Below are 23,026 nucleotides of genomic sequence, written 5' to 3' on the forward strand. Positions count from 1 at the left end.
AGGCAATACCAGTCCCAACGTAGAATAGAGTTAATGCTCCAGCAGTAAAGGTATGACATGGCAGGACAGCTCAGTGGAGTGGAATGTGTGTCCTGTAATGTGGACGCTACCAGTGTCCGAAAGGAGCGTGTGTGCAGCAAGTGTTGCCAGCTGCAGAAACCTGAGCTGTGGATTTCAGAGCTGGAGCGCCGGCTGGAGTCACTGTGGCACATCGGCGAGGCTGAGAGCTACGTGGATCGCACGTTCAGAGAGGTGGTCACACCGCAGCTTCAGGGTTTGGAAACAGAGAGTGAATGGGTAACCACCAGGCAGTCCAGGAGCACGAAGCAGGTTGTGCGGGACTCCCCTGGGGTCCCATTCACCAATGGGTTTCTGTTTCAGACACTGGTGAGGGTGTTGATACCTCAGAGGGTTACAGTCAGAGTCAGGTTTGTGGCACCGTGAGGGGCTCGGCTGGACAGCAGGAGAGGAAGAAGAAAGGAAAATCAATAGTGATAGGGACTCGATAGTGAGGGGAATAGACGGCCGTTTCTGTCGCCGTAGACGTGACTCGGGGGTGGTATGTTACCCCTCTGGTGCCAGGGTCAAGGGTGTGACAGAACGGCTGCAGGACATTCATCTGGGGATGGACAAGCAGCCAGAGGTTGTGGTCCACACTGGGACCAATGACTTTAGACAGGAAGGGGGATGGGGTCCTGCAGTCACAATTTAGGGAGCTCGTAGGAAATGATCAAGCAGGACCCTGTATGTCATAATCTCTGGATTACCCCCAGTGCCAGATGAAAGTGAGGACAGAAATAGGAGGATGACCGTAAGACATAGAAGTAGAATTAGGCCACTCGGCCCATCAAGATGGCTCCGCCATTCAATCATGGCTGATATTTTTCTCATCCCCATTCTCCTGCCTTCTCCCCATAACCCCTGATCCCGACATTGATCAAGAACCTATCTATCTCTGTGTTAAAGACACTCAGTGATTTGACCTCCACAGCCTTCTGCGGCAAAGAGTTCCACAGATTCACCACCCTCTGGCTGAAGAAATTCCTCCTCATCTCTGTTTTAAAGGATCGTCCCTTTAGTCTGAGATTGTGTCCTCTGGCTCTAGTTTTTCCCACAAGTGGAAACATCCTCTCCACGTCCACTCTATCCAGGCCTCGCAGTATCCTGTACGTTTCAATAGGATTCCCCCTCAGAAGTCCATCCCTGGTCCTGTATTCCCGCCCTCTTGACATGAATGCTAACATTGCATTTGGCGACTCCCGGTGGCGCGTGCGAGCGGAGCGGTCATGCTGGAGAGGGTCTCCCGCTGGTCGGCGGCATTTCGGTGTTTTCCGGGGGTTTCGCCGGTCGGGATTTCTTCGGCCGTTGGGGCCTGAGGGACGGGTCCCGGGTCGGGCAGATTTGGAGCCGGTGGGGACCCCCGTGACCGGCGGAGCAGGGGCATCGAGCCCGAAGCAAGCGGCGGGGGAGGAGCGTGGCCTGAGGCGAGGCCTGAATCCAGCCCGAATGTAGAGGGGGAGCAGCGCACACCGGGTGGCCTCCCGCTGAAAATGCATGTTTGGGAAGTTTGAAGTCCGGTCCCAGGGGAAGAGATGTTTTGAACTTTGATTTTTGGAATTTAAAATTTTTTTTATTAAAAAGTTTTTTCTTAATTTAAAAAAAAAATCTAAATGTAGTTTTTCAATTTTTAAAATTTATTTTATTATTTATCTCGAGATTGAAGAAAGAAGAATAAAAATATTAAGTGGTTAAGGGACGCCACAAACAGCTGTGAAGAAGGGAGGAAACGGGGGTTCACCGCCAAAGGAGAGGACCAGTAACAGCGCTGACAAGATGGCAGATGCCGGACCGCGTGGTGGGGCCGCACTGCTTACAGTGGAAAGGATGACCGAGGTGATGGCTGTGGAGCTGGAGAAGCAGTGTGCGAGGTACGTGGAGGCGTTGAGGAAGGAGATGGCGGTCGCACTGAGATCATTGGTGGAGGAGGCAATCGCCCCGGTGAGGGTGGATGTGGCAAAGACATCGGCCGAGGTGAGAGAACAGGGCGAGAAGATGAAGGAAGTGGAGGAGGCCGTGTCGCAGCACAGCGACCAGCTCACCTCGATGGGACACGAACTACAGAGGGTGGTGGAGGCCAACAGAGGACTCCGAGCAAAACTCGAGGACTTGGAGAAACGCTCGAGGCGGCAAAATCTGAGAATTGTGGGCTTACCTGAAGGGGCAGAGGGCTCAAGGCCAACAGAGTACTTTGCTGAGAGGCTGGCGGAGTTGATGGGAGATGGTGAAGACCCCTCCCGGTATGAACTGGACCGAGCTCATCAATCGTTAAGGCCGAAACCCAAAGTAAACGAGCCGCCGAGAGCAGTAATTATCTGTTTCCATAAATACCACATGAAGGAGAAGGTGTTAAACTGGGCGAAGCAGAAGCGGGAGGTGCAGCGGGATGGTGCGAGAGTTCGGATTTACCAGGACTTGGCGGTGGAGTTAGTAAAGAGACGAGCGGCGTCCAGCCGAGTGAAAGCGGCACTGTACAACAAGGGACTGCGATTTGGTATGGTGTACCCGGCAAAGCTGAGGGTGACGGACAACGCCAAAGATCTTTCATTTGAAACGGTGGAGGCGGCTGAGGCGTTCATGAAGGCAGAAGGCTTGGGACAGAAGTGAGCAGTGGAGCTGGAAGAGAGATCGTCGACTGTGATTGGGGTGCTGGAAAATGTATAAATGTTATAACTTGCTTTTCACTGACATGTATTGTCACTGACTTGACTTCACATTGTTATAGAGTTTAAGTTTTTGTTTGGTTTGATTGGCATTTTTGCTCCTAGGAGCAGGAGTCGGCCATCTGGCCCCTTCGAGCCTACTCCGACATTCAATGAGATCATGGCTGATCTTTTGTGGACTCAGCTCCACTTTCCGGCCCGAACACCATAACCTTTAATCCCTTTATTCTTCAAAAAACGACCTATCTATCTTTATCTTAAAAACATTTCATGAAGGAGCCTCTACTGCTTCACTGGGCAAGGAATTCCATAGATTCACAATGCTTTCGGTGAAGAAGTTCCTCCTAAACTCAGTCCTTAATCTACTTTCCCTTATTTTGAGGCTATGCCCCCTCGTTCTGCTTTCACTCGCCAGTGGAAACAACCTGCCCGCATCTATCCTATCTATTCCCTTCATAATATTATATGTTTCTATAAGATTCCCCCTCATCCTTCTAAATTCCAACGAGTACAGTCCCAGTCTACTCAACCTCTCCTCATAATCCAACCCCTTCAACTCTGGGATTAACCTAGTGAATCTCCTCTGCACACCCTCCAGCGCCAGTACGTCCTTTCTCAAGTAAGGAGACCAAAACTGAACACAATACTCCAGGTGTGGCCTCACTAACTGATGCACTAAGCGTAAAGAACCACAAAGACATGTGAGACTTTAACCAAGGCTTTAATACACTACAAAGGAAGCTTACCTGACACAGACGACCCCAGACAAAATGGGTCAGGTCTCAGAAGCGGGGTCTTATACCTAACTCCCGGGGGAGTGGCCAAGGTGGAGCTCTCCGTGGCCAGGTCAGGTTACATACAGGTGACCGAACCTCTACAGAGCTACAGTACAATACACAGTACTACAGGGCCACATTACACACAACTATTATATAACTATGTACAATGCGAGGGAAGTACAGTGGTGTATCACCACACTAACACCTGATACAATTGCAGCATAACCTCCCTAGTCTTAAACTCCATCCCTCTAGCAATGAAGGACAAAATTCCATTCGGATTGGATTGGCTTGGATTTGTTTATTGTCACGTGTACCGAGGTACAGTGAAAAGTATTTTTCTGCGAGCAGCTCAACAGATCATTAAGTACATGAGAAGAAAAGGGAATAAAAGAAAATACATAATAGGGCAACACAAGGTTTACAATGTAACTACAGAAGCACTGGCATCGGATGAAGCATACAGGGTGTAGTGTTAATGAGGTCAGTCAGAAAGAGGGTCATTTAAGAGTCTGGTGACAGTGGGGAAGAAGCTGTTTTTGAGTCTGTTCGTGCGTGTTCTCAGACTTCTGTATCTCCTGCCCGATGGAAGAAGTTGGAAGAGTGAGTAAGCCGGGTGGGAGGGATCTTTGATCATGCTGCTCGCTTTCCCCAGGCAGCGGGAGGTGTAGATGGAGTCAATGGATGGGAGGCAGGTTCGTGTGATAGACTGGGCGGTGTTCACGACTCTCTGAAGTTTCTTGCGGTCCTGGGCCGAGCAGTTGCCATACCAGGCTGTGATGCAGCCCGATAGGATGCTTTTTATGGTGCATCCGTAAAAGTTGGTAAGGGTTAATGTGGACATGCTAAATTTCCTTAGTTTCCTAAGGAAGTATAGACGCTGTTGTGCTTTCTTCTTGGTAGCGTCGACGTGGGTGAACCAGGACAGATTTTTGGAGATGTGCACCCCTCGGAATTTGAAACTGTTAACCATCTCCGCCTCGGCCCTGTTGATGCTGACAGGGGTATGTACAGTACTTTGCTTCCTGAAGTCAATTACCAGCTCTTTAGTTTTGCTGGCATTGAGGGAGGGATTGTTGTCGCTACACCACTCCACTAGGTTCTCTATCTCCCTCCTGTATTCAGACTCGTCGTTATTCGAGATCCGGCCCACTATGGTCGTATCGTCAGCAAATTTGTAGATGGAGTTGGAACCAAGTTTTGCCACGCAGTCATGTGTGTACAGGGAGTAGAGTAGGGGGCTAAGTACACAGCCTTGCGGGGCGCCGGTGTTGAGGACTATTGTGGAGGAGGTGTTGTTGTTCATTCTTACTGATTATGGTCTGTTGGTCAGAAAATCGAGGATCCAGTTGCAGAGTGCGGCGCCATGTCCTAGGTTTTGGAGCTTTGATATGAGCTTGGCTGGGATTATGGTGTTGAAGGCGGAGCTGTAGTCAATAAATAGGAGTCTAATGTAGGAGTCCTTGTTTTCGAGATGCTCTAGGGATGAGTGTAGGGCCAGGGAAATGGTGTCTGATGTGGACTGGTTGCAGCGGTATGCGAATTGCAGTGCATCAAGGTGTTCTGGGAGTATGGAGGTGATGCGCTTCATGATCAACCTCTCGAAGCACTTAATTACGACTGAAGTCAGGGCCACTGGTCGGTAGTCATTGAGGCACGTTGCCTGGTTCTTCTTTGGTACCGGTATGATGGTGGTCTTCTTGAAGCAGGTGGGGACCTCGGAGTGGAGTAAGGACAGGTTAAAGATGTCCGCAAATACCTCTGCCAGCTGGTCCGCGCAGGCTCTGAGTGCACGACCAGAGATCCTGTCCGGGTCCGTCGCCTTCCGAGGGTTCACTTTCAGGAAGGCCAATCTGACTTCGGAAGCTGTGATGGTGGGTATGGGTGAATTATGGGCTGCTGGGGCATTCGAAAGCGGATTGTTGGTTACCTGCTCGAACCGAGCATAGAATGCATTGAGTTCATCGGGGAAGGGTGCGCTGCTGCCAGAGATACTGTTCGGCTTCACTTTTTAGCCCGTTATGTTGTTTAGTCCTTGCCACAACCGCCGAGAGTCTGTCTGTGACTCTAGCTTGGTTTGATATTCTCTCTTGGCATCTCTGATGGCCTTGCGGAGGTCGTACCTGGATTACTTGTTTCGGTCAGGGTCGTCTGCCTTGAAGGCCTCAGATCCGTCCTTCAGTAGGGAGGCAATCTCGCGATTGAGCCATGGTTTCCGGTTGGGGAATGCACGTACTGCTTTCTTTGGCACGCAGCCGTCCACACATTTGCTGATGAAGTCTGTGACGGTGGTGGCATACTCATTTAAGTTGGTCGCTGAGTTCTTAAATATGGACCAGTCCACTGTCTCTAAGCAGTCACGTAAGAGCTCTTCTGTCTCCTCGGAACAGCACTGCACAACCTTCTTAGCTGGATTCTCCCGCTTGAGTATCTGCTTGTATGCCGGGAGAAGGAGCACCGTCTTATGGTCTGATTTCCCAACGTGTGATCGAGGGATGGAACGGTAGGCGCCTTTGATTCTTGAGTAGCAGTGGTCAAGAGTGTTGTTGCCCCTGGTGGGACAGGAGATGTGCTGGTGGAATTTTGGCAGTACACTCTTGAGGTTGGCTTTGTTGAAGTCTCCGGCCATGAGGAACAAGGCCTCCAGGTGTTCTGTTTCGTAGTTGTTTATTACTGTTTATAGTTCGTCAAGCACCTTCCTCACTTCTGCCTGGGGTGGGATGTAGACTGCTGTGATAATGGCTGAAGTGAACTCACGTCTTCTTAATCACCTGTAAACCAACTTTCTGCGACTCATGCACTAGCACACCCAGGTCTCTCTGCACAGCAGCATGTTTTAATATTTGATCATTTAAATAATAATCCCTTTTGCTGTTATTCATACCAAAATGGATAATCTCACATTTGTCAACATTGTATTCCGTCTGCCAGACCCTAGCCCTTGGGTGTAACTCTCGAGCGCCCTAACTGAACCTTCATGTCTCATCTTTACATAAGCCTCCTCCTTCCTCGAGACAAGTGTTTCAACTGCTTTAGTAAACCACGGTTCCCTCGCTCGACCACTTTCTCCCTGACTAACAGGTACATACTTATCAAGGACGCGCAGTAGCTGTTCCTTGAACAAGCTCCACATTTCCATTGTGCCCATCCCCTGCAGTTTTCCTCTCCATCCGATGCATCCTAAGTCTTGCCTCATCGCATCATAATTATCATAGAATTTACAGTGCAGAAGGAGGCCATTCGGCCCATCGAGTCTGCCCCGGCTCTTGGAAAGAGCACCCTACCCAAGGTCAACACCTCCACCCTATCCCCATAACCCAGTAACCCCACCCAACACTAAGGGCAATTTTGGACACTAAGGGCAATTTATCGTGGCCAATCCACCTAAACTGCGCATCTTTGGACTGTGCGAGGAAACCGGAGCACCCGGAGGAAACCCACGCACACACGGGGAGGATGTGCAGACTCCGCACAGACAGTGACCCAAGCCGGATTCGAACCTGGGACCCTGGAGCTGTGAAGCAATTGTGCTATCCACAATGCTACCTTGCTGCCTTTCCCCCAGATATAACTCTTGCCCTGCGGTATATACCTATCCCTTTCCATCACTAAAGTAAACGTAATCGAATTGTGGTCACTATCACCAAAGTGCTCACCTACCTCCAAATCTAACACCTGTCCAATATGGCCTCGCCTCTCGTTGGCCTATCTACATACTGTGTCAGGAAACCCTCCTGCACACATTGGACAAAAACAGACCCATCTCAAGTACTCGGACTATAGCGTTTCCAGTCAATATTTGGAAAGTTAAAGTCCCCCATAACAACGACCCTGTTGCTTTCGCTCCGATCCAGAATCATCTTTGCAATCCTTTCCTCTACATCTCTGGAACTTTTCGGAGGCCTATAGAAAACCCCTAACTGGGTGACCTCTCCTTTCCGGTTTCTAACCTCAGCCCATACGACCTCAGTAGACGAGTTGCTCACGGATGGGTGAGTAAATTTGCAGATGACATTAAAGTCGGTGGAGTTGTGGACAGTGCGGAAGGATGTTACAAGATCGAGAGGGACATAGATAAGCTACAGCGTTGGGCTGAGAGGTGGCAAATGGAGTTTAATGAAGAAAAGTGTGAGGTGATTCATTTTGGAAGGAATAACAGGAAGACAGAGTACTGGGCTAATGGTAAGATTCTTGGCAATGTGGATGAGCAGAGAGATCTTGGTGTCCATGTACATAGATCCCTGAAAGTTGCCACCCAGGTTGAGAGGGTTGTTAAGAAGGCGTACGGTGTGTTAGCTTTTATTGGTAGAGGGATTGAGTTTCGGAGCCACGGGGTCATGTTGCAGCTGTACAAAACTCTGGTGCGGCCGCATTTGGAGTATTGCGTGCAATTCTGGCCGCCGCATTATAGGAAGGATGTGGAAGCATTGGAAAGGGTGCAGAGGAGATTTACCAGGATGTTCCCTGGTATGGAGGGAAGATCTTATGAGGAAAGGCTGAGGGACTTGACGCTGTTTTCGTTAGAGAGAAGAAAGTTAAGAGGTGACTTTATTGAGGCATACATGAGGATCAGAGGATTAGATAGGGTGGACAGTGAGAGCCTTTTTCCTCGGATGGTGACGTCTAGCACGAGGGGACATAGCTTTAAATTGAGGGGAGATAGAAGTAGGACAGATGTCAGAGGTAGGTCCTTTACTCAGAGAGTAGTAAGGGCGTGGAATGCCCTGCCTGCAACAGTAGTGGACTCACCAACACTAAGGGCATTCAAATGGTCATTGGATAGACATATGGATGATAAGGGAAAAGTGTAGATGGGCTTCAGAGTGGTTTCAGAGGTCGGTGCAACATCGAGGGCCAAAGGGCCTGTACTGCGCTGTAATGTTCTATGTTCCATGTTCACTCGAGATGTTGAGGTGAGTAACACACAGATCCTGCCCACCATCGCGCTGCGTCACTCCTGTTACACTCAGCACCTCTCTGCTGGGGCCACTAGTTTGTGCCCTTCAGCTCCAAGCAGAGCTGGTCTTTTTGGACAGAATGTGCTGCGGGACCCATGGACCATCCACTCCAATGGTCCTACGTTCCCCCAGAGGTGTGGTGCGTGGTGAACGGGTTGCTGAGGAAGACAAGTGGGACAATGAGGAAGGAGGTTTGTGCAAGTGCGGGTGGGGAGGAGGGGATGGGGCAGGGTGGGAATGTCCATCACCATAGCAACTGGATCCACAACATCTGCTGCGATGGTTGCTGGGGGTTCAGGGCTGCCCACTTTAACATTGGCTGATGACTCTGGTGCATCACCCTCAGACTCGAGCTGAGGAGAGGTACAACGCTGCTCACACCTCCACACCCTCCCTCATAGAGCAGACCATCGTACCTCTGAAGATGCGACAGGAAGGAAAATAAGAAAAGTGATAGGCAGAGAAATCAAGGCCCTTTGTCTGATAATGAAGTTGTAAAAAAGTGTAGGGATGGAACAAGGAACGTTAAAAGGACTAACCTTAAGGTTTTATACCTGAACGTGCAGATCATTTGAAATAATGGATGAATTAGTTGTGCAGATAGATGTAAAGGGATTGGACCACTGAAAAATGAGGCTGAAGAAGTAATAATAGGAAACAAAGAAATGGCCAAGGAACTGAATAGTTACTTTGCATCAGAATTCATGGTGGAAGACACCAGTGGGATGCCAGAGCTCCAGGAGAATCAGGGGGCAGAGGTGAGTGTCATGGCCATCGCTAAGGAGAAGGTTCTGGGGAAACTGGAAGGTCTGAAGGTGGATAAATCCCCTGGACCGGATGGACTACACCCCAGGATTCTGAAAGAGAAGCTGAGGAGATTGCAGAGGCATTGCTGATGATCTTTCAGGAATCATTGGAGGCAGGGAGGGCCCCAGTGAACTGGAAAGTGGCTAATGTAATACGGCTGTTTCAGAAGGGAGGGAAGCAGAAGACGGGAATTTATAGGCCGATAGCTTGACTTCGGTCATTGGTAAGCTTTTCGAGTGCATTATTAAAGATGAGATCGCGGAGTACTTGGAAGTGCATCGTGAAATTGGACTGAGTCACACGGCGTCGTCAAGGGGAGGTCATGTCTGACAAATCTGTTAGAGTTCTTTGAGGAGGTAACAAGGAAGTTAGACAAAGGAGAACCAGTGGATATGATTTATTTAGATTTCCAGAAGGCGTTTGACAAGGTGCCACATAGGGGACTGTTAAATAAGTTAAGGTGTTAAGGGTAAGATCCTGGTGTGGATAGAGGATTGGCTGACTGGCAGAAGGCAGAGAGTGGGGGTAAAGGGATCTTTTTCAGGATGGCAGCTGGTGACAAGTGGTGTGCCTCAGGGGTCTGTGCTGGGACCACAGCTTTTCACAATATACATTAATGATCTGGAAGAAGGAACTGAAGGCACTGTTACTAAGTTTGCAGATGAAACAAAGATGTGTCGAGGGATGGGTACTATTGAGGAAGCGGGGGGCTGCAGAAGGACTTGGACAGGCTGGGAGAGTGGGCAAAGAAGTGGGATACAATGTGGAAAAGTGTGAGGTTATGTACTTTGGAAGGAGGAATGGAGGCATGGACTATTTTCTAAATGGGAAAATGCTTAGGAAATCAGAAGCAGAAAGGGACTTGGAAGTCCTTGTTCACGATTCTCTTAAGGTTAACTTGCAGGTTCAGTCGGCAGTTAGGAAGGCAGGAATGTTTTTTGAAAATATTTTTTATTCTCCTCCGTTTTCACATTTTCTCCCAAATTTACAGCCACAATAAACAATAATCAGTAACGAATGTAATGTCAATCCCCATATCAATAACAACGATCCCACCCTCCCACCAAACCCCAGACATTGGCCCACATGTTAACATAAAAAAATGACAAAAAGGAATCAGGAATCACCCATAGTCAGCATTAACACGCACAGTCGCCCTCGCCCCCACCCTCCCAGCCCCCAACCCCACTAATGTTCGATGTAATTCAATTCTCGAAATTGCATAATGCATGCAGCACGGTAACATAGTGGTTAGCACAATTGCTTCACAGATCCAGGGTCCCAGGTTCGATTCCCCGCTGGGTCACTGTCTGTGCGGAGTCCACACCTTCTCCCAGTGTGTGCGTGGGTTTCCTCCGGGTGCTCCGATTTCCTACCACAGTCCAAAGATGTGCAGTTTAGGTGGATTGGCCATGCTAAATTGCCCTTAATGTCCAAAATTGCCCTTAGTGTTGGGTGGGGTTACTGTATTATGGGGATAGGGTGGAGATGTGGGCTTCGGTAGGGTGCTCTTTCCAAGAGCCGGTGCAGACTCGATGGGCCGAATGGCCTCCTTCTGTACTGTAACTTCTATGAATAACGCCCATGAATTGTAGAACCACTCCATCCTTCCCTTCAGTTCAAATTTGACCTTTTCAAGCGTTACGAATTCCAGCAGGTCCCCCCGCCACTCCAGGGCACAGGGTGGAGAGGTTGATCTGCACCCTAACAGGATCAACAAGACGAAGGCTACAACATCTGCCTCAGCGCCCGTTTCCATCCCCGGTTGGTCCGACATCCGGAATATGGCCTCCCGAGGGCCCGGGTCCAGTTTCACGTGCACCACTTTAGAGATTACCCGAAACACCTCCTTCCAGTAATCCTCCAGCTTTGGACAGGACCAAAACATATCAACGTGGTTTGCGGGGCCTCCCCTGCAATGTTCACACACATCTTCTACCCCCTCAAAGAGCTGGCTCATCCTCGCCCTTGTACGGTGCGCTCTATACACCACCTTCAGCTGTATCAGCCCCAACCTCGCACATGAGGTGGAAGCGTTCACCCTCCGGAGCACCTCACACCAGAACCCCTCCTCCATACCCTCTCCCAACTCTTCCTCCCACTTTACCTTGATCCCTTCCAGTGGCGCCTTCTCCTCCTCCAAAATAGCCCCGTAAACCGCCGACACTACCCCCTTCTCCAGTCTCCGTGTCGTTAGCACCTCCTCCAGCAATGTGGAGGCCGACTCCACTGGGAAGTTCTGTATTTCCTTTCTGGAAAAGTGTCAAACCTGCATGTATCGAAATATTTCCCTCTGCTCCAGCCCATACTTCGCTCCCAGCTCCTTCAATCCTGCAAAACAATCCCCAAGAAATAAATCTTTTAGTGTTCTAATTCCTTTCTCCTCCCATCTCCGAAAATGTCCATCCTACTTCCCTGGCTCAAATCTATGGTTCCCCCGATTTGGCATTTCACTTGCCCCTGCCCCCAACCCGAAGCGCTGTCGAAACTGCCTCCAAATTCTCAACAAAGCTATTACTACCGGACTCCCTGAGTATCCCCCTCGAGGCCGTCGGGAGCGACGCTGTCGCCCGCACCTTCAATCCCGAACCCCTATACAAACTCTCCTCCATTCTGACCCATTCTGATTCAAGCCCTCTGACCCAGCTCCGTACCTTCTCCACATTCGCCGCCCAGTAATAATCCATCAGGTTCGGAAGACCCAAACCCCCTGCCTGCCTTCCTCTCTGTAGTAGCACCTTTCTAATTCTGACCACCTTCCCTCCCCATATGAACGAGGTAATCATCCCTTCAAACCCTTCTAGCCTGTCAAAGGCTTTCTCATCGTCCCCCCCCCCCCCTCTTTTACCACCTTCCCTGAGCTTACTGAAATATCTAAACCCCGGCACCTGCAACAACCATTCCTGTCCCTGCTCTATCCATGTCTCCGAAATGGCCACAACATCAAAGTCCCAGGTACCAACCCATGCCGCAAGTTCACCCACCTTATTCCGGATGCTCCTGGCATTGAAGTAGACACACTTTAAACCACCTTCCTGCCTGCCGGTACACTCCTGCAACTTTGAAACCTTACTCATGACCTCACTACTCTCAACCTCCTGTATACTGGAGCTACAATTCAGGTTCTCAAGCCCCAGCTGAACTAGTTTAAACCCTCCCGAAGAGCATTAGAAAATTTCCCCCCCAGTAGATTGGTACCCCTCTGGTCCAGGTGTAGACCATCCCGTTTGTAGAGGTCGCACCGACCCCAGAATGAGCCCCAATTATCCAGAAATCTGAAACCCTCCCTCCTGCACCAACCCTGTAGCCACGTGTTCAACTCCTCTCTCTCCGTATTCCTCGTCTCGCTAGCACTTGGCACGGGTAACAACCCAGAGATAATAATTTTGCTTGTCCTAGATCTAAGTTTCCACCCTAGCTCCCTGAATTCCTGCCTTACATCCCTATCCCTTTTCCTACCTCTGTCGTTGTACCTATATGGACCACGACTTGGGGCTGCTCCCCCTCCCACTTAAGGATCCCGAAAACACGATGACTGAGGTCCATCTCGTTCATGCTTCTCTTTTTCAATCGGGTTCGAGTCCGACATGATTTCCCGCTGGTGTGATGCACGATAGGAAGGCCTGATGGGATATTGACGAGCTGCTGTTAAATTGAATATTCATGAGATGCAAATGGTTGCAAATTGCAATCACACCACCAGGCAGCAGGATAACTGAGCCACGAATAATCCGCCTTCAGGGGAATTACAAACTTTTTTATACCCGGGGGTTTCCGGCTTTTCCTCTCCTGCTGGATTCTCTGCTCCCTCCCGTCACCAAACTCTCCCCGGTTGGGATGGGAGAGGGATCATAGAATCCCTACAGTGCAGAAGGAGGCCATTCGGCCCATCAGAGTCTGCAGTGGCAGAGCACTGCAGCCAGGCTCACTCCCCTGTCCTATCCCTGTCCTATCCCGGTATCCCCGCACATGGCCAAGCCACCTAACCTGCACATCTCTGGACTGTGGGAGGATCCCGGAGGAAACCCACGCAGACACGGGGACAATGTACAAACTCCTCACAGACAGCCACCTGAGGCCAGAATTGATCCCGGGTCCCTGGAGCTGTGAAGCAGCAGTGCTAACCACTGTACCACCCAACACCTTCCAGAGCGATCCACTGGTTCACTCACTACCTGAGCTGTATTTCCCACAATTTGCCTCTCCTGGGACCACCACTGGCTCCGTGCCCTTTACCAATATTAAAAATGTCAGTTGGAGGGACAGAGTTTGGCTCCCTCAGGTTTATTTCCAGTCTCTCTCAGTTACCCCCACTCCCATGCCCTCCGTGTTGAAGATGGCAGTAGCAGCTGGTAAAGATCCTGTACCTGAGGAATGGAGGGACAGAGACACCATTCTCCCAATCTGACCCCCCGGACCCTAACCTGGGGAGAGGCCTCAGTTTTCACAAACCCAATAGGCTGTGGCTCTGTTGATCCGTGGGGCGGTCCTGTCCCTTTAAATGTCTGACTGCCTCTTCGAATGTTGCAGACACTTCCCATTCTAATTCCCAAACCTACTTCCTATTGTGAGAAACACTCTCCCACTATTGGTTCAGTAAAGATAACTCCAATCTCCATGGACTGCAGCAGTTCAAGAAGGCAGCTCACCACCGCCTCCTTCAGGGCAATTAGGGATGGGTAATAAAAGCTGGCCTAGCCAGCGACACCCACATGCCAGGAATTCATTTAGACACTAACTGGGAGAGGTCAGTGTGTTTGAGAGAGCTGTTCCACAGTGTGAGAACAATATTGCATTTCACAATTATATCAACACATCTGTACTGCTGCGATCAGCACAGAGTAACCCCCAGGATAGAAATCATTCACAAACTAACACAACTAGCTCAGTCTCAGAAGCTGTTTCCTCTCTTTAACACAGAACTTCTACCGCCTGGACTGTCCCTTTAAATACTCACAGGAAACTTTCAGCTCAGAATTTAACTCACTGATTTTGTTTTTCTTTTAAAGGTGCGACTGATCCAGTCCTTATCCAGTCTCCGAGTCTGGAACGTGTCACAGAGGGTCAGACTGCACGGTTCCAGTGCACCATGCAGAACGCGGCAGTGAGAGACAACAAGGTTGATTGGTACCGGGAGCGGCCAGGGAAACAGTGGGAGAGCATTTTAACACATTATGCATATAATGACATAGACCGGTCTCCAGGTTTCTCTGAGCGTTTCCTGCCTTCCAGACACATCGACTCCAACAGATACATCCTGACAATCAGCAACGTGCAGCCCAGTGACACTGCCGTCTATTACTGCTCAGTGCGGGGAAGTGTCTCTGGGAGTGGAAGCCGGCTGAATGTAACCAGTAAGTAGAGTTTTCATTCCAATTACCCACAGCAATAACCTCTTCCAGATGAGTGAATTGGAGATGAGTTTGTGATGATGAAGAGCTAGGAGGTGATGTAAAGTGATCTTACTGATGGGTTCACTGTGGGGAAGAAGCTGAGCTCAGCTTCAGCAATTCCCCCAAGTTCCACATCTCTGGCTGTATCCTGAGGGGGTGTCGGGGAGGTTAGTGCCGTGTGGCTGTTTACTGAGCTGCAGAGAAACTTTGTCTGAGCCGAGTCCGAATGTTGGACAGACATTTGGAGAGTGTGGAAAGAACATTGGGATCATTGGGGGAGGTGGAGAGACTGATCTGAGTGATGGTGGAGATGGGAATGTTGACCAGGTTTCTGAGGGTGAAATGAGGATGAGGAGGGAGCCAGGGATGGTGCCCTGGGGACACAGCAGAGGCGATCATTCAGACACTGGAGGAGAAATCCTTTGGTGCTGATATAATGTGGATGATGTGAGCAGCAGGAGTGGGACCGTGAGAGAGCAGTGCCAGAGGCTGGAATGTGGATCCGAGACTTTTAAACAGGAACCTGTGCTCAGTGGTGTTAAACAGAGTGGAGAGGTGAAAGATTCTGAGGAGGGATAGACAGTGGCCATCACATTCACACAGATATCAGTTATGATGTTGATCAGTGGAGTGCCAGTGTTGTGGGTGAGAGTGAGGACTGATTGCAGGATCAGGAGCTGGGAGTGGGCAGGAGGTGGCTCCCAATTGCAAGCAGCAAGAGTCAGTCGAATGGATGGTTTGATTGTGGAGACAAAGAAATGACTCCGTTGCTGAGAATGTGTGTGTGAAATGAGCATGGATTGTGTGGGGAGGAGTGGACAGACGGTCAGATCTAAGCACAGCTGTCTTTTCACATCCAGTCATGAATGATGGTGGGGAGCTGTGACGGTCCCAGACCAGACCCCAACTTTGTTAGGATCCCGGACAGGAAACCCCAAACAATTTACAATTCATAAATCTGTGAGGAAAGGATATTTCACCCCAGGAGTGGTGAGTCTGACCAATAGGTATCTTTTATAGTAAAGCAAACTTTAATTTAAACACAAAATGAACCACATTGTAAGTGTGGTAGTCTGTGTAGCGGTATTACGGTACCTGGTAATGCTGGAACACCATTGGTAGATATTGTATGTTTCCTATTGGTCAAGCTGTATGGTAGCTCCACCCTGCAAGGTGGGGTATAAGAGCCCGAGCCGCCCCAGCAGCCTTCACTCTGTACCTGAGCTGCTGGGGGAAACATCTCGCTTATTAAAGCCTTCAGTTGGACTACAACCTCGCTTTAGTGGTCATTGATCGTGCATCAGTGAGTAATTGTAAAGTTACCATAGTCCCAGATGACCACAGGCTGTTTCCCCTTTGAGGGGGAGAGCTGACTGGTGGTGATTTAACCCGAGGGTCACCACACCTCAGGCGAGGGGCAAGGTTGAGAAGGCGGGGCCTTCATGAATAACCTCAGACTGTACGGGAATTGAACCCACGCTGCTGGCCTCGCTCTGCATCACAAGCTAGCTGTCTGGCCCATTGAGCTAACCCGGCCCCTTTAACCACATTGACAGCAAAGAAATAACTTTACATTTATCAGTGAAACAGTTCATAAATAAAAGGAAAAAAACTTACCTCGTGCTCTACTCCTACCAATATAAATATTCCAAATAATCAAACCGCTACAGTTCAAAATCATAAATAAAGTTGACAATCAGGGTTACTCCATGTTCTCTGTGCAGACCTTTGGCGAGAGAGGCCCTTTCAAGAACAACCTGAAAATCCTTCTGTCTTGTCAGACTCAAATCCTCTGACAAACCTGTGAAAACCACTGGCAGACCTGGCTCCTCCCATTAATTACATAATCTGTATCCCAATGTGATATCCCATGACCTGCCCAGCGAAGACTAAACACCATCACTCACCAATTATCTACACTCCAGTGACCTTCCAAAACAGAAACTAGTTCCATTAGCCATCTCTCTGTAAACAAATAAATGGTTAAATTCAACCATGACCTCACATTGACTACTCCTGAATCGCAGCTTTAAGAACAAAGAAAAGTACAGCACATGACCGGCTCCTTCAGCTCCAAGCCTGCGCCGCCCATATTGCCCATCTAACTGAAAACCTTCTATACTTCCGGGGTACTTATCCCTCTATTCCCATCCTATTTATGGATTTGTCAAGGTGCCCCACAAACGTCACTTTCGTAGCTGAGTTCACCATCTCCTCCGACAGCGAGTTCCAGGCACCCGCTACCCTCTGTGTAATAAAATTTCCCTTGCCCATGTCCTCTAAACTTTGCCCCTTGCATCTTAAACCTGTGTCCCTCAGTAATTGACTCTCCCATCCTGGGACAAAGCTTTTGCCTGTCTACTCTGTCCATGCCCCTCATAATTTTGGAGACTTTTATCAGGATGCCCCTCAACCTCCGCCGCTCAACTGAGAACAAACCATGTTTCTCCAGCCTCTCCTCATAGTTAATGCCCTCCATACCAGGCAACATGCTGGTAAACCTCTGCTAAACCCTATCCAAACCCTCCACATCCTTTTGGTAGTGTGGCGACCAGAATTAAACATTGTATTCCAAGTAGCCTAACTAAGGTTCTATACAACTAGAGCATGACTTGCCAATTTTTATGCTCAATTGCCGGACCGACGAAGGCAAGCATTCCGTATGTCTTCTGGACAACATTCTCCACCTGTTTTGCCACTTCCACTGACCTGTGTACCTGTACACCCAGATCACTCTGCCTGTCAATATTCTCAAGGGTTCTGGCATTTACTGTATATTTCCCAAAGATTTTAGACCTTCCAAAAAGCATAACCTCACATTTAGCCGGATTATAGTCAATCTGCCATCTCTCTGCGCAAGTCTCCAAACGATCTATATCCTGCCGTATCCTCTGACAGTCCTCATCGCTATCCACAATTCCACCAACCTTCATGTCATCTGCAAACTTATTAACACTGTCCACCAAACAGCAAAGGTCCTCAGCAGGTATCCCTTCACCCTGGGGTGTCCCTCGAAGATGTCGGGGATCTCTGACTGCCCCAGGATGCAGCTGTCGTGCACACTCCCGGGGAAGTGTGCACACACGAGCACGATCTCCATGTGGTGGTCGCTCACAAGTTGGAGGTTCAGAGAGTGGAATCCCTTTTTGTTGGTGAAGGGAACACCGTGGTACCCCGGTGTGTGCAAGTGATCATGTGTGCGATCTATTACCCCCTGGATCTCGGGCATCCCAGTGATGCCCCCCCCCCCCTCCCCCCCCCCCCGCCCCGTACAGCTGAGGCAGCAATGGGGCCGTGATTGGAGAACAGGATACACTCGGCTGGGGGGGTGAGGTGGGGGTGGGGGGTGACGTGAGGGTGGAGGGGTGAGGTGCGGGTGGGGGGGAGGTTGACTGTACACAGCAGCAGAATGATTGTGAGGATTCACTGTCAGGGAAAGTGATCATTCCGAGGGAAGCAGTGAGCAGGGTGGGGAGGGGATTAGGGATTTTCCGGCAACATTTCTGCAGCACCGGAGCACAGAGCAGAGAAGCAGAGGAGCTGGAATGTGAGAGGAGGGATTGAGAGATGTGTGGCTCCATGAGTGGGGACAGGGTGTGGGGAGAGCCTGAGGCTCCAATCCAAACACACATCCGTCCATCCAAACACACATCACTCTGCTCACTGACGTTGCTATTCCTCTTCACATTCCCAGCGGCATTCCTGTTGTTCCCTCAGTTCCTATTTCTATTAATTTGTCTCTATCTCTTTTTGTCCATGACCTTTAATTTGAGCAGAAGTGAGGAACACAAGGGTGGGGGTGCTAGATATTACATAGATATTCCATAATAGTTAACCAGTTGTATTTGTTGCTTGTTTAATTAGTTATTTTTAATAAGAAGTTAATTATGTTTAAATGTACAAACCTGGTGACTGTAATTATTGGGCAGCTGAAGACCTCGGGTATTGTAAAATAAAAGTTAACATCAACCATGTTGAGACTCCGGGTCAAGTGGGGCTGGAATTGACCGCGCACTGGCCCAGGGTGTTGTAACAATATGTTTCAACTAATTGACATTTAACTCAGATACTTTTAAAAATGAGCTGATGTGTGACTTGCTCAAAGCGAGACAGATACCGGCTGTCTGCAAACAAAAGGAATATGTTCAAGCCGTGCTCCTTTCTTTCAATTCAACAGGAGCTTTGGGAGCCTCTAATTCGAGGTAATTCTCCATGGCAATGTTTCAGTCAATCAGAGTTGACTTTCTTTTTTAATAATCTTTATTGTCACAAATAGGCTTACATTAACACTGTCATGAAGTTACTGTAAAAAGCCCCTAGTCGCCACATTCCGGCGCCTGTTCGGGTACACAGAGGGAGAATTCAGAATGTTCAAATTACCTAACAACTCGTCTTTCGGGACTTGTGGGAGGAAACCGGAGCGCCCGGAGGAAATCCACGCAGACACGGGGAGAATGTGCAGACTCCGACAGACAGTGACCCAAACCGGGAATCGAACCTGGGACCCGAGAGCAGTGAAGCAACAGTGCCAACCACTGCGCTACAGTGCCGCCCATTGGCACCATTTCCCCTGTAGAATAAATTGTGAATCTTTGAAATTTAACATTCCTGTGTTTTTCTCGATGAGGACAAAACGTTCAACAATGTGTCTCTTTTTGACAAGATTCAATCCTCAACAACCAAGCAACTGATTTTTAATTTACTCACACAAATATATTTTGCTTTATTTGAATGAATCAGCCCATCGTTTCAGTCTTAGAATCTGGTTCTCGCTTTTTAACACCGAACATTCCCTTTAAACACTTTGGAACCTTCAGACTAGTGTTTAACTTGTTGATATTTTTCCCTTAAAGGTGCGAATGCTCCAGTCCTTATCCAGTCTCCGAGTCTGGAACGTGTCCCAGAGGGTCAGACTGCACGGTTACAGTGCACCATGCGGAACGCCGCAGTGACACACACCGATGTTCACTGGTACCGGGAGCTGCCAGGGAAAGATACGGAGAGGGTTTTAACACATGATATAAAGAACAACACACGATGGAGTCCAGGTTTCACTGAGCGTTTCTATCCTTCCCGAGACACGTCCAATAAAACCTTCATCCTGACAATCAGCAACATGCAGCCCAGTGACACTGCCGTCTATTACTGCTCCGTGTGGGGAGATATCAGTGGGAATGGATCACAGCTGAATGTAACCAGTAAGTACAGTTTCCATGAGTCTCATGTGGTTTTACTCACAGATAGAATCTTCTTGAACTTATCTTCGAGAACCTTAATTCTTTGACTCCTTTGTTTACTCGGGTTTTTGCCAATGTGGTGCCTCGAGCTGTTTTGTTTTATATTCATACTTTATTGACAAGATGCCATCCCTAACTGCCCTGGAGAAGGTGGTGGTGAGCTGCCTTCTTGAACCGCTGCACTCCATGTGGTGTAGGTACTGCTGTTAGGGAGGGAGTTCCAGGATTGTGACCCAGCGACAGTGAAGGGACGGCGATACATTTTGTTACGACACCCTGGGCCAGCGCACGGTCAGTTCCAGCCCCACAGATCCCAGAGTCCCAACATAAGTGAATTTAAAAAGTAATTTGTGTATTTTCCTGAGATCTTTGACCCTTGACTTCTCCAATGAGTTACAGGCACCAGATTTGAAATTAAAACATTCGAACTGTTTATTGATAAAAGGAGTAAAAGATGAACAGATAATGGAAATAATGTAACACTGATCTACTTGTCTAACTATTCCCCAAACACCGTCCCACCCGCCACCCACATGCACACAAGACAGACACACAGGGGAGAAGGGAAAGGATCGAAATGATGGGGATTAAAATGGGTGTGAGATATTTGAGGATATTTGCTGCTGAGTTTGAGGTCCTTGTAGGCCGTGATCTCTTCAGAATGCGAGGTGTTGAACCATCGGAGGGTTTGGAACCTCAAACTGGGCCATTCAGGCCGGATTCTCAGGCCGTAGGATCCCCTCTGGGGACAGGCTTCAACTTGTGTTGAGCTGAGCGTTACCCACGGAAGATGCACTTCAAACCTGCTGAGTTTCTGATATGTGGTCAGCTTCAGCAGACTCACCAACAACTTGTCTCAGTTACACAGAATATTAGAGCAGCATTTTCCTGAGGCCTTTGAGAGGCCTGGTACTTTTAGCGGAAGAGGAACCGGAAAGATCCCCCTCCCCAGCTCTGTATTCAGGTTTTGAGTACTCACTAACTGCTCTGTGTACCTGAAGGGGGTTCAAACTGAGATTTGAGAGAGAATCCCCCTCTTCTGGGGGAGAGATTCAAGAGGATTCTGCTCAGCTCTGCAGTTTGGAAAAATCTGGGTTGGCCGGCACCGATTCGTCCTCCAACACGGCCGGAGACTTCTCCGCTCACACTCTCCTTGGCATTCCGTGGGCCACAACAGTTTTACGTGTTTCTGTAACATGGCCAACATGCATTGTCCCCCAGTCTCTAACTGAGACAGAATCTGAGGGTTTAGTTGAGAAGGAGGTGGTTTTGGTGGTTGAACAGGTTTGAAGTCCCCACCATGGGTGGTTAACAGACTGCCCCTGGTACTTCCCTCCAACTTGGTCGACACTCCTTGACACCTTCTCTATACCTGACTGTCTGTCCCTCACAACTCGCTGTGCGAAACTGTCTACATCACACTCTCAGACAAATAAATCCAGATCCTAACCACTCGCTGTGTGAATCTGTCTCCACCACACTCTCAGGCAGAACATTCTAGATCCTAACCACTCGCTGTGTGAATCTGTCTCCACCACACTCACAGACAGTACATTCCAGATCCTAACCACTCGCTGTGTGAATCTGTCTCCACCACACTCTCAGACAGTACATTCCCGATCCTAACCACTCGCTGTGTGAATCTGTCTCCACCACACTCTCAGACAGTACATTCCACATCCTAACCACTCGCTGAGTGAATCTGTCTCCACCACACTCACAGACAGAACATTCCAGATCCTAACCACTCGCTGAGTGTATCTGTCTCCACCACACTCTCAGACAGAACATTCCAGATCCTAACCACTCGCTGTGTGAATCTGCCTCCACCACACTCTCAGACAGTACATTCCAGATCCTAACCACTGGACCTAATTACTGCTCAGTGTGGGGAAGCGTCTATGGGAATGGAAGCCGGCTGAATGTAACCAGTAAGTAGAGTTTTCATTCCAATTACCCACAGCAATAACCTCTTCCAGATGAGTGAATTGGAGATGGGTTTGTGATGATGAAGAGCTGGGAGGTGATGTAAAGTGATCTTACTGATGGGTTCACTGTGGGGAAGAAGCTGAGCTCAGCTTCAGCAATTCCCCAAAGTTCCACATCTCTGGCTTTATCCTGAGGGGGTGTCTGGGGAGGTTAGTGCCGTGTGGCTGTTTACTGAGCTGCAGAGAAACTTTGAGCCGAGTCCGTATGTTGGACAGACATTTGGAGAGAGTGGAAAGAACATTGGGATCAATGGGGGAGGTGGAGAGACTGATCTGAGTGATGGTGTAGATGGGAATGTTGACCAGGTTTCTGAGGGTGAAATGAGGATGAGGAGGGAGCCAGGGATGGTGCCCTGGGGACACAGCAGAGGCGTTCATTCAGACACTGGAGGAGAAATCCTTTGGTGCTGATACAATGTGGATGATGTGAGCAGCAGGAGTGGGACCGTGAGAGAGCAGTGCCAGAGGCTGGAATGTGGATCGGAGACTTTTAAACAGGAACCTGTGCTCAGTGGTGTTAAACAGAGTGGAGAGGTGAAAGATTCTGAGGAGGGATAGACAGTGGCCATCACATTCACACAGATATCAGTTATGATGTTGATCAGTGGAGTGCCAGTGTTGTGGGTGAGAGTGAGGACTGATTGCAGGATCAGGAGCTGGGAGTGGGCAGGAGGTGGCTCCCAATTGCGAGCAGCAAGAGTCAGTCGAATGGATGGTTTGATTGTGGAGACAAAGAAATGGCTCCGTTGCTGAGAATGTGTGTGTGAAATGAGCATGGATTGTGTGGGGAGGAGTGGACAGACGGTCAGATCTAAGCACAGCTGTCTTTTCACATCCAGTCATGAATGATAGTGGGGAGTTGTGAAGGTTCCCGGACCAGACCCCAACTTTTGTTAGGATCCCGGACAGGAAACCCCAAACAATTTACAATTCATAAAACTGTGAGGAAAGGATATTTCACCCCAGGAGTGGTGAGTCTGACCAATAGGCATCTTTTATGGTAAAACAAACCACATTATGGTAATTTAAACACAGAATTAACCACATTGTAAGTGTGGTAGTCTGTGCAGAGGTATTACGGTACCTAGTAATGCTGGAACACCATTGGTAGATATTGTATGTTTCCTATTGGTCGAGCTGTATG

General features: G+C 49.1%; 1 protein-coding gene across 1 annotated transcript in view; it reads left to right on the plus strand.

Moving 5' to 3' along the window:
* The window catches only part of LOC140406761 (uncharacterized), a gene marked incomplete at its 3' end in the record, with an annotated part of 48,450 nt that overhangs the window by 15,354 nt on the left and 10,070 nt on the right, over nucleotides 1-23,026 (plus strand). Inside the window, exons 2-3 of the mRNA XM_072494701.1 lie at nucleotides 14,274-14,618; nucleotides 19,511-19,855. Coding sequence (XP_072350802.1) covers nucleotides 14,274-14,618; nucleotides 19,511-19,855 — 690 coding nt within the window. The remainder of the gene's footprint in view (nucleotides 1-14,273; nucleotides 14,619-19,510; nucleotides 19,856-23,026) is intronic.

The sequence above is a fragment of the Scyliorhinus torazame genome, unplaced genomic scaffold (genome assembly GCF_047496885.1).
Source record: "Scyliorhinus torazame isolate Kashiwa2021f unplaced genomic scaffold, sScyTor2.1 scaffold_859, whole genome shotgun sequence".
NCBI lineage: Eukaryota > Metazoa > Chordata > Chondrichthyes > Carcharhiniformes > Scyliorhinidae > Scyliorhinus > Scyliorhinus torazame.